At 43.5% G+C, this 12213-nt stretch overlaps 1 protein-coding gene across 6 annotated transcripts in view; it reads left to right on the top strand.

Annotated features, from left to right (window-relative positions):
- MYOM1 (myomesin 1) overlaps positions 1–12213 on the top strand; it is a 699631-nt gene that overhangs the window by 366549 nt on the left and 320869 nt on the right. For 4 of the 6 annotated variants that reach the window (XM_078687471.1, XM_078687468.1, XM_078687469.1 and 1 more), the window contains 2 exons: positions 2291–2346; positions 4924–5139. In XM_078687471.1, the coding sequence (XP_078543597.1) occupies positions 2291–2346; positions 4924–5139 (272 nt within the window). Of the gene's footprint in view, positions 1–2290; positions 2347–4923; positions 5772–12213 lie in introns of those variants that run through there. The other 2 variants (XM_078687470.1, XM_078687467.1) reach the window with 2 other exon arrangements.

Below are 12213 nucleotides of genomic sequence, written 5' to 3'. Positions count from 1 at the left end.
AACACTGATCAGAGTGGGCACCGAGGCGAGAGAATTATCGAGTCCGCTGACCCTGGTCCAGAAACCTGCCGTGCCGGGAATCGAACCCTGGTCCCGGGCCGTCCTCTGCTCTCGGGTCTGCCGCCTCTAACCAGTGAGCCACACTACTTCATGTATATAAATTGGGCCCAAAAAAATTTAGCACACACAAAAAAAGATGAGGTTCTAAGATAAAACTTTTTTCACCTTCTGTGGGAAACCATAAATGGTTTAAAATTGTCCTCACCTACTAGATAGTGGCATGCTTTGTCATTGGGCATGCTACAACACCCTTGTGCAGACCAACACTTGGGGTGGAGCAGTGAGTTTGTTTGTAGTTAGTGCACAAGCACTACAAGGGATTCACCTTGCAGAATATCAGTAAAACTACCTAAGGGGTGTCCCTCTCTACTTTATTCTTGGCCCCGAAGGCAGGGTTAAAAACTATCCAGTGATGAGCCACGGTGAATATTACCCCATCATCTCATCTGTTGTCAACATGTTTCGTCCTATCTACCGCCGCTCTGGGTCGATGGCTTTCATCAGAACTCAGATCCCTATACTCACGTACATCAGACCTCCTTGCCAAAAATTAATGCAATATGTTGAGGTGGAGTATCATGCAGTGACCTTACTTGCCACTCCTGGGTACACAATCAGGGATTAACTGTAAAACAAATGTTTACAACATCAATACACTTCCACAAGAGGGTGAAAGTATTATGCTCTTAGCATCTAAACCGTTAAAATTACAGTCTAGCCCCATATAGTGGAGTGTGAATACTCTAGCTTTTCGTTCCCAACTATTAATTTGATATCACACACCAATTACCACAAGTGCATGTAACAAAGGTGAGTTCAAAGAAGCAACAGCCAATGGATTAAAAAAATATCACGATTCTTACCCTGATACCTATCACATCTTTATAAAATCGGGTTAGGAACGGGAGCCTTGCCCTGTAGTCACACACTAGGTAGGAACAAAAAACGTCAGTCACACTACCTGTGCTAATTCCAATGAATGCAAGACTATTGGTGCCATATACTGTGCTGTTCAAATGAGTCTGATGTTTTGGATCCGTGCAGAGAAAATTGTGTATCACTTCTCCCTGTGTATTGGGTCCAAAAATGTAAGTTCACCACCCTGGCACTGATGCTGGCAAAAAGGTTGGTTGCAAAGCACTGGGGACAGGGGCACTGCCCTACTACAAAACTGTGGCTGTCTGAGTTAACATACTGCTGTGAGTAGCTCGAACTTTGTGAGGAAAATGTACCCGCAGCCTCTTGGCCAAAAGACATTTGGACTTGGTTCATGCATTATTTACTTTCAAGACCCTAGGCAGAAGAAGCCTCACATGAAACCCCACTGGTTAAATGTTGGGCGGAGGAGGGGAATGACCTAGTGAACAAGGGGTGTAAGACCCGGATTAACTAGTCAACAGGATCCCTAATATACTTATATGTTACGATGCTATACATTTTAAATTGTAACTTTTTGAGTATGGTATATGTAGTTTTGTGCTAAAGAAAAATGTTAGTGAAAAAAAATCTAGTGGGTCAGTAGATTTGAGGGAGTAATGCTGATCTTTCAAGCCATGATCTTTCCCTGCTATATATGTCCAGTTTGTTTTCGGTCTGTGTTCTTCATGCTCACTGGCTCTCTAGCTCAGTGTCTTAGCCCAGTCATGTTTCACCGCTGTGGTGCTCTCAGTTCAACTCTTTTGCCCACGTTGACGACTTTGACAAGAGCCACACGCCCAATTCATCCACCCCATCCCTCTTTCTTTAATAGTAGAGTCCTAAAATATGTCCCTCCAGCCTCAATGTCCTCTCCTTTCCCAAGGTCAAGTTTTTTAGTAATGCTTAGACAATTGTCTTTAAAACATAAATACATAACATTTTAAAATTCAGAACAATTATTAAAAGATTTCGAAAACATCTAACCCCACACAAACACCACCCCTCAATCAGTTTAAATCTCAATCTATTTGTCCTACCCCTGCCCAAATTTCCCTTGATTGCCCAACATCAATCCCAATCCCTTCTACCTTTCCCTTTTCCTTTTGAAAGTATAGTCATTGTTTTCTGTACCTGTAAATATGTGTTGAATGTTGCAAGTCTGTCTTTGCACCTCCGCCTCCCCTCATCACTTTCCTGATGCATGCTTTCTTTCATCGCGACAATAGAGTTCCTGTCTTTTGTAAGTCGGGCAGAATACTTTTACAATGATTGCTTTACAAAGTAAAACAACATGCAATCCTCTCTATTTCAGATCGTGCCCGAGTTACTGGAGGTTTACCAGATGTTGTCACTATTCAGGAGGGCAAGGTAATGGATACTTGGTGCCTACCTTTATCTCTCAGGGACTGTAGAGTTACCTTTCCTGATATAGTAGTGGTTATAAATTTGGCCCTTAAGACCCAAATTCTGGAATCGTTTTATCTTGAAGTTCAGTTTTTCTTCTCATTTTTTTGTGGAATGTCACTTGTACATGTTTGAGGATATGTCCAAGCCGCACATACTGACATGCTAGCAAACGTTCATCGTTATGTGTACTCGCCATCACCATATTACATATTTTCTTTCAGATATTACAATGGCAACTAATGCGAATTCATTATCACTTACTAAATTCAATATAGTGTTATTATTTTTATTTTATTTTTTCCAAATCAACTGCATTCCTTGAAATGACCGCGGGGAGAGATTGTTCTATTAAACACCCAAAATAAAATGAGCATTCGGCGAAACCAACATGTTTGCCTTGCTGGTTGCACACAAAATAGACACTGTGTAGACGCAAATAATGGCATGCATATGTCACTGTGCTGCAGAAAGACACTGTAGCTGCTTCAACTCTTACATAATTTACATATCTGGAATATGTTGTGGCTCTGGTGCTATAGACCTCTTTAGTGATGCGAGCAGATAGCCAGCTATAACTGCCTGTAGCCAGATGCTAAAAATACATTATTTTAGTTCTGAGAAAGGTATGTGGTCTGAAAGCAGTACTGCGTGGAAGCCTTTGCCCTACTGCCAAATCAGCTTTGCCAAGTTAACCACTTGTTTAATGGGAGATAAAGTTGAAAGATGACTCAGGAGGCGTCACGTGCAGTTCACCTCAAGTTGGCAAATGATGTTCCCTTTTGAATCAGAAGATTAAAAATATCTTATCGCCTCTTTCACCAATCTTGTTCCAAAAAAATAAAAATAAAATACAACTTCATGTCCATTATTGTCGTAATGTAAGCAATGTTCTTTAACCGTTCTTACAATATTTAGAAAGAACGTAATAGTGACTTATGTCATGCTGCGACGGCTTCCTTGAGACAAATGCACCACATTGTCAGCTATGTACCATACGATTTAAAACATTGATCCTGGCTACAAGTTCCCCAGGGCATGAGATCCTTTTCCATATTTAATTTCTCTGTTACAGCGATTAAGCCAAAATCCTCTTTACCCTTGGATAAGGCTGTACTTCGTGTCTATTGTTTGTTGGTTGAACTGGCTAATTGAAAACCCCTGACATCACCCAGATGTATATTAAGAATAAGGGTTGTCAAGTCTTCTGTCACCTTTCCTTTTGCTTAAAAAAGAACCTATATGGCTCATCTCCTTATCAAGCCTTTTATCCATTTAGTTTTTTTGGTGGCTCACTGTTATTTTCCGAAGCCCACATGCATTTATTGGGAAATTCAATAAAAGGCTTCAAAACCTACAGTTTTTGGATTACTTTAATCAAATATAATTATATGATTCAATCGTCTGATGATAAAGTTGACACATTAAGTTATAACTAATTTGTATTACCCAGGAAGTTATGGTTCAATCGCTTTTTTGATAAACTTTGAGGAGACTTTTAGCAATGCTTCTGCACGGACATAGGTGGTGCCGTGTTTCCATGCTGGTTCTGTAACAGTTCAAGGGGTGGAGTAACACCCTGGAGATGACTGAGTGGAGCCACATGTCTGTACCAGTGTGCAGATGTCTAACTTGGGACTTTTTTAGATTTTAAAAGAGGCTGCTTAACAAAATGGGGAGTTGGGAGGGTGGTGAGGAAACTGGAGGTTGATAGAGCATCCACCAGCAGGGATTGGTTGTTTGTACATCTACCACCCTAGAGGATTCTTTTCAATGTATAGGTTTTAAGTTTTTATTGTCAACGGAATGTTAATGTTATTGTTAGTTTGTATTTATAGAGCGCTAAATTACCAAGAGGTCTCTAAGCGCTTACACCATAGTCCAAGAACCCGGCAATACCTTATTCCAGCTGGGCTCAGCACACATTAGGGTAAGCTTATCCAAATGCCTCAGTGAACAAAATGGTCTTCAGTTTCCTCCTGAACGGGAGTAAGGTGGCATCCCTGCGCATACTATCCAGAAGCTTGTTCCAAAGCTGGGGAATCACAACTGAGAAGGCCCGCTCCCCCAAGGTAGCTCTATTGAAGCTCAGGCAGGCCAACAAGCTAGGCTCTGATGACCGGAGACATCGTCCAGGCACATAGGGCTCCAAACCAATCCATACTGTGCTTTGTGTGTAATGCACAGACCCTTGAACTTGACCCTCTGCTTGATAGGCAGCCAGTGTAGCTGTTGTAACAGGGGAGTGGCATGTGCTCTTCTTGGCAGTTTAAAAATCAACCTTGCCGCATCATTTAGAATCACCTGAAGTTTCCCCAAAAGTTTGCGAGGGAGCCCTGTGTATAGAGATAGGAAGGGAGGTACTTGTGCTTAATCACCTTCCATATTTTCATATTCTGAATGGGAATACTTCTAACAATTTTTGCTTTAATCTCCTAGCGATTAAATGCTCGAACAATTTAGAAAATTGATGTTCTCGGCAAATTAGGGAGGCATGCCATACATTGTGCTGACTGTTGTTTTGTTTACGTTTTTTAACAGTCACTTAATCTCACCTGCAACATCTGGGGCGACCCAGTGCCGGAGGTCGTCTGGATGAAGAACGACAGACCGCTGACTGAGGACTCGCACTGCATTGTGAAATTTGAGGCTGGAAAGTACGCCAGCTTCACCATCACTGCTGTTGCCACCACCGACTCCGGCAAATACGCCATCCGCGTGAAGAACAAGTACGGCACCGAGACGGGGGATTTCACCGTAAGTGTCTTCAACCCGGAGGAGGGGGAGGGAGAGGAAGAGGCTCAGCCTGAGGAAGCCAAAGCAGCAGAAAAGACGACGAAATGAACTTCGTGATGAGGGAAAATTGGGAGAAACACTTGTCCTGTTATTTTGTGAGTGCACTGTTTGTGGCTTTGAATAGGTGGCGGCCTGTGATCCTTCCACCAGCTTCACCTGTGTCTGTCATCACCTGTCGACCACACCTGAGAAGATTGCAAGCTTTCTTAACGCAATGTCAGACAACTGTGTTCTGTACATTATAACACCGTTCCATTTATTTGTCATTCACGTCATAGTGACACTCACTTGTAGCACATAAATGGGTGTGACATAAATTTGTGATGGCGGAGGGACACATTGCTTTCTGAGCACGCATGTACACTCGGACAACCAATGAAAAAATATTATTTATGGAGTGCAATTTTACTGTACTGTATGTATATTAACATAGCTCGGTAGAGACAGAGGTTTGAGGATCCAGCCGCGCCACATGCCTCTTGTGCGGGTTCCTATTTTCACGCACCAGAACGTCACAGCTAGCAAATGATGATGTATGAACCTGCCCACTGTTCACTAATAAACGGTGCACATTTGTTTCACCTCTACCTCCACCTTGTTTCACTGTGTGGTTATTTTTCACCTCTGATTGCTGTTATATGTCATGGCACCCACCCATTAACACCATATTCACCCTGCACCACTCACTATAAAGAAGATTTATAATGCACATTCACTCTTACCAGTGGGGGCTGAAGTGATTCTACCCTTTGATTAGTAACCAGGGGCGGCTCCTCCGCTAAGGCGGTGGCGCATCGCCCCACTAGTTAAAATGCCCCCAGTGAAACATAAAATGGTAATAAATATTATTACCATTTTGTTTTTCATTGACTCTGCAAACCCCTATCCTAAGCTGAGTCTCAGGACAGGGGAGGGGCCGCTGCTGACTGGAAGCAGCAGAGAGGAGTGATGGGCTGGGCACTTTAAACTGCGCATGTCTCTTGGGCCGGTCATCTTGCGACGGCCAACCAGACATGCGCACTGTCCTCTCAACCCAGCTGTCCTCTCAACCCAGCTGTTTTGAGATCAAGCAAAGGGCTCCAGTGCTCTTTGGAGCACTGAGAGCAGTAGCGGCCCGTGGAGGGAGTTCTGTGGGGCGGCAAGGCAGGGCGGGGGAGGGGCAAAGTGGGGGGTAGTAAACACCGGAATATGGATGATCGGAGGTAAGTAAACAATTAAATAAATAAAATGAATTTTGTTGCGCTGCAGCGCGTGCAACAAAATTCGTTTTATTTATTTAATTGTTTACTTACCGCCGATCATCCATATTCCCATGTTTACTACCCCCCCACACCGCCTTTTCGCCCCATGGAACTCCCTAGACGGGCCGCTACAGGCTGAGAGAGCCTGCTCCATCCAATCCTGCCACTGCTCTCACAGCATGATACCTGCACCAGGATTGGTTAGTGGACTTGGCTGGGGCTCGCTGGAGGTAAGAAGAACACCGGGACTGGAGCGAGGACAGAGGTAAGTGACTTTTGTTTCCTTTTAAAAAAAAATATTTTATGTCTGTATGTATCCCTAAATTGACAACATGCCTTACATTACCGTTTTAAAGTCAAACCTTTTAATTTCAAAACGATAATGTACTGCATGTCAGCATGAAGTTTACCTATTTTACTGTTTTGCCCACCCTACAACTCTCCCTTGCAGGAAGCCGCCACTGCTAGTAATATCTGAAACCTCAAAGGGAAATCAAAGGTGTTTTATATAAACACCACCCTAAAGATTTGGGGGCAGATTTACTAAGTTTTGGGGTAGCGCAGCTAAACTACCAAAGTTGCTGCAATAGATTGTGTCAAAAGGTAAGAGAAAAACAGTGGCATATCTAAGATATGGTGCTGTGTTTCTTTACTCCAGCACAAGCGCACTTTAGGCTGTCAAAGCGCCCACCCTTGCACATGCAAGGGTATTTGCATTTCGTCAAGCACACGCTTTGCACTGGACTTTGACCCTTTCAGCATAAAAACTATGTGTTAATATTTTCCCCACGTTGTATGTTTGTTGTATAGTGCAGCAAAAATTAGAAAAATTAGGAGAATTTTTGAAAGTAGCTTTACTTTCATGCCTGGCTCGAGGGGGCATTTTTTTGGGGTGAAAATTCCAGTCTACAAATGTTAGTAAATAGAGTTTTGCATCAAAACCTATGGATGGTTGCATGGGAACGCCCATGTACCACCCTTAGAACACCTCCTTGATGGAAAGTAGCGCGTAGCGGTAATTTGCATTATTATTGGTGATGTTCCAACTCAATCATGATTTGTGTTGGAATGTAATTCCCACCACAACACTTTGCACTTGGTTTGCTTCTCTTTTGTGACACAGATCCGAAGCAAAATGTTAGTAAATCTGGGCCTTATCTCACAAATTGTATTTTCTTTCAGTGTGTCATTATATTAATGGTTCCATAAGTATTGGTGGTTATGTTACACAAACCTAGCTGACAATCAATGGAACATTATACATAAGAATAGGAGATGATTAAAGCTCATTTAAAAAAAAAGAATACAGGAACGGGAGTGGAGATTGCAGATGTGCCACATGGTTGGCACCAATGTGTGGTAAATAAATAAATAATACCCTATTTTTTACTAGGCATATATCATAACAGATAGCTCAATAAATAAGAGTCAAGATTCGAGGTAGTAGGAGTTTCTGCAGGTTTATTACAGCATAAAGGACAGGGACAGGACAACCTGCATAGGAACAGAATGAAAGGGCTAGAGTGGCCCGGCAGCTGCCGGGGCTGGGTCTGGGATGAGCGCGCTAACTTTCAATAACAATGCAGGAACATATATACATAGCGCGAACACATAGCATTACATTGCAGTAGGCGTAGCAGTGGGTGGAGCAGAAGGCGTGACGCGTAACAGTCGCGAAAGATAACAGTAAAAGTAGGTGTAACTGGGAGTATACATAGACATGTGATGCAAACGTAACAGAATATGTCATGAATGGGGCGGAAACATAGGAGGGGGCTACCTAAGGAGCCGGGACCTCTAACCTGGTGGTGCGCGTAAACTGGCAATGACGTGTTACTAGGAGAAGCTGGGGGCTATGAACTCTGTGCTAGGAGCAGAGACTAAAGTCTGGAGGGTCGGAGCGACATGTACCTAAACCCTATCTGGTATCTGATGTTTAGGGAACATGTTGACATAAACTATAAGTCATGAGGGGAAAAGCTAACTTGACTCTAAGACTGGACCATGCATTATTCTACATGTAGTGCGTGATGAAGAATATTAAATGACCATTAAATACAGTATTTCTCTAACATGGAGACGTGAAGGCTAGACAATGACGGAAACTATTGATGCAGTTCAGTAGCTTAGGAATGCAGAGAAGGAGGACTAAACTGATAGCTGGAATCATAACATACTCTTGGCAGACACAGAGGCAGAGCCAAGCTGTACCGGGCACTGCGAGGCAGGAAGTAAGTGAAGGGTCGAGGATACAGGTGGGGGCTGGATCGCTCCTTAGCGAGGCTTCAGGAGACAGGAGCTGAATCTAGGGACCGGGCCCTGTTGAGGCCTGGAAACAGGGACTTTATAATGGAATAACGTGCACACTGGGAAACGTGGCAACGTAACTTTACATAGGCCTGATATTCGTAGTATTCACGAGGACTGTAAACTGGCATACTAGAGGTGGACACAACTGTAATTGCGTCATTAATCGGACATGGGGAATAACATATGCATATTGGTCATGCACACATAACATATGATGGATGAGGCGTAGGGACACAGAACATGGCAAAATTTACTTTTCCACATTCCCTCCTTGTCACTACGTTTCCATCAGGAAACATCAATTTTCATGATACCATCTATCATTTCATACAGTACCATTTGCTCGTCTCGAATTGTCTTGGAACGAGTTTTAGAACGGGGCTTGGGACTAGGAATACAAGAGGTAGCACACATGCTGCAAATCGCAGGGCCACATTGTATACAGAGGCAGCAGCTGAATATGATCGCTACTGCAATACCTAGAAAGGACAGGACTTTCCATCCCCAGGCGGAAATTATATTCCAGAACCAACCGGACCATGTCCAGGTGCCTGGATCTTGGTGTAACAGATGGGCAATTTTAGGGAGTCTGGTTATAGCTGAATAAACAGACGGCGCGTTATTTGGAATGAAAATGCAGCAACTAGATCCGATGACTCTACAGGCCCCGCCCCTATCGGCCAGTATGACGTCAAGGACGAGACGATTCTGTAAAACGACAAATCTCATAGCAGATTGCTCTTCAGTTAAGTTACCTAGAGCAGAGGCAGTCTCATTGACTACTGCTTCAAGGGTTCTGGTTAACCTACGAATTAGCTTACTATTCTGGACAGGTCCTACAAAGAAGAAGAAACCTTTATTGAAATCTGTATACTGTTCTAGAGTAGTTTCAGTATAATCGACAATCGGGGACTCCCTTCTATGTCTAATGTGTACTAGATGTGTGTTTCTGTGATAATCAGATGGTGCTAGGAAAACAGGTGGCAGTAGGAAGGCAATGTAACAGGTTCCCTCCCAATCGAGGGGCAGACGAACATATGCGGTCTGACCACAAACAAAATAAGAATGACGTGAGGCTTTGAAAATAGATTTCCCACTGTCACTATACTGGATAATAGTAGTACAATCACTATGTCCTACGAGTACAGAACCATAACTACGGACACATAATTCGCCTTTGACTGGTAGTACTGAAATAGCAGGTAAGTCTGGAGTGGTATCAGACTGAACATTCAGGACCATGAAATTCGACGAATAATTACCTAAATTATAAACTTCATTTTCTAGATCTAAACCTGTTCTGTGGGGGAAACCTTGCTTGTCTGGGAAACATGTGCTGTTAAGAAAAGACATATCTGTTGAGGATGACGTTAACATGGACCATGCTCCACATGAACCATTATGCGAAAATGGGTAAGGAAAAAGTGGCAGAACTCCCTTCGGTGTCTGGAAAGGGGGGAGTCGACCACACACCCAACAATTAGTGGCATTGCTGGTCTGGTGTGAATAATGTAACATGCGGATGAATGAGTTGTTGCGCATAGCGAGGCGGTAAGAATATTCGTGAGGAGGCAGATCACTAAACGTGTGCTCTACTGTAGCATTAGCAGACTTATTTACATGAGGAACTGGAAAATACAGGAAAAATGCATAACTGGTGCAGGAAATCATAATGCTGATGAATAATATGAAACTTAGAAAAACGATACATTGAATTGAACTTTGACTGACTCTCTCACTATGGGGGTCTATTTTATACATGTCAGAAACAGTCTAACCGTTTCACCTAGGGGAGGACTTATACAATCAAACTGACTGACTTACTAGACCGGAGCTTTTCCTTATACTCCTGTTGCGGAGTTTTCTCTAACAAGGGAGGGGTTGTAATAATGTCTTTTGCGGGACAGTCCTTTAAAACAATGTCTTGGCAGTCTTTAAAATCCTGGGAATCCTTGGAAATGTTTTTAGAAACGGGTTTCCATCCTTTGAAAAGTTTTACATGAGAAAGATGGACCCACCCCTTCCTGCCTTCCAACTTGACGGCAGTACGGGTGGCCAAGAGGACCTGACGTGGCTCCTTCCAACGTGGTTCCAGCGGACTTGATCTGTCAAAATTTCTGATCATCACCAAGGAGCCTGGAACGATTTCATGCGGTGCCACCTCGGTATTGTCTGGAAATGCGGCGGCAACCTGTGAACGACATGAGTTGAGGGCAGACATCAAGGAAGCTAGGTAATCTGTCAGCATATTACAGGAAACATCAGTAATACTTCGGGGTCTAGGAGTACCCCACATGTTAGGGGGGCGGCCGAATACGACCTCATACGGGGACAGACCTGATCTAGAATGTGCGACCATACGCATATAAAACAAAGCGACTGGCAGAGCTACTAACCAGTCCACACCCTTGTCTTTACAAACTTTAGCAATACGGATTTTCAGAGTCTGATTATGTCTCTCGACTAGACCAGCTGCTTCAGGATGGCGTACACAATGGAACTTCCACTGGTACCCTAACAACAGGGAAACGTGCTTCATGAGTTCAGATGAGAATGGCTGACCGTTATCAGAATATACGACTCTAGGGAGTCCGTATCGAGGGAAGAATTCACGAACCAACTGCTTAGCAGTGGTCGCGGCTGTGTAATCCGGGACTGGATATGCTTCTGTCCATCTGGACAAAGCGCATACAACTACAAGGACATACTTGAAACCTCGACATCGCTCCATCTGAATATAATCCATCTGGAGGACCTCAAAAGGGTGGTCAGGGGGCTGGAAACCACCTTGTTCCACCGGGACACTTTTACCTGGATTGAACTGGCAACATATCATACAGGTACGGACTTTCTGCTTGGCTGCAGCTCGTAAATGCTTGTTGAACCAAATGTTCTGGATACTGTCTAGCATTGCTTTTTCTCCTAAATGTGCTGGACTATGGGCGGTATTAATAATGACTTGAACCATAGAGTCGGGGAGAAACCATGTGGCTCTACCCTTCGTTAACCATCCTTGATCTGTCTGGACCCCTCCTTGTTCAGACCATTTCTTGATTTCATCGGGAGTAGCATGTAACTGGATATCTATGACATCTTGTGTAGGGTCCTTAACTGTCATACATGTAGTCGGATCTGGAGTGTGTGTCATGTTAACTGGACTGTCTGGAGTCTGTGCTGTAAGCTTGGCTGTGCGATCTGCTAGATCGTTACCTTGAGAAATAATGTCAGTAACTTTCGTATGTGTTTTGCATTTCATGATAGCAATAGATGTCGGTAAGTGTATGGCATCTAACAGAGCTTGAATAAGGAAACCATGCTGAATCTTGGTTCCATGAGAAGTCATGAAACCTCTCTCCTGCCAGAGCACTCCGAAGTCGTGTACAACTCCGAATGCGTAACGTGAATCTGTGTAAACATTAACTTTCAGGTTCTTGGCATGTATACAGGCTTGTGTCAGAGCGACTAGCTCTGCTGCTTGAGCGGA

This window comes from Lissotriton helveticus, chromosome 4_1 (assembly GCF_964261635.1).
Source record: "Lissotriton helveticus chromosome 4_1, aLisHel1.1, whole genome shotgun sequence".
Taxonomy (NCBI): domain Eukaryota; kingdom Metazoa; phylum Chordata; class Amphibia; order Caudata; family Salamandridae; genus Lissotriton; species Lissotriton helveticus.
This window is presented reverse-complemented; position numbering and strand designations above follow the sequence as displayed.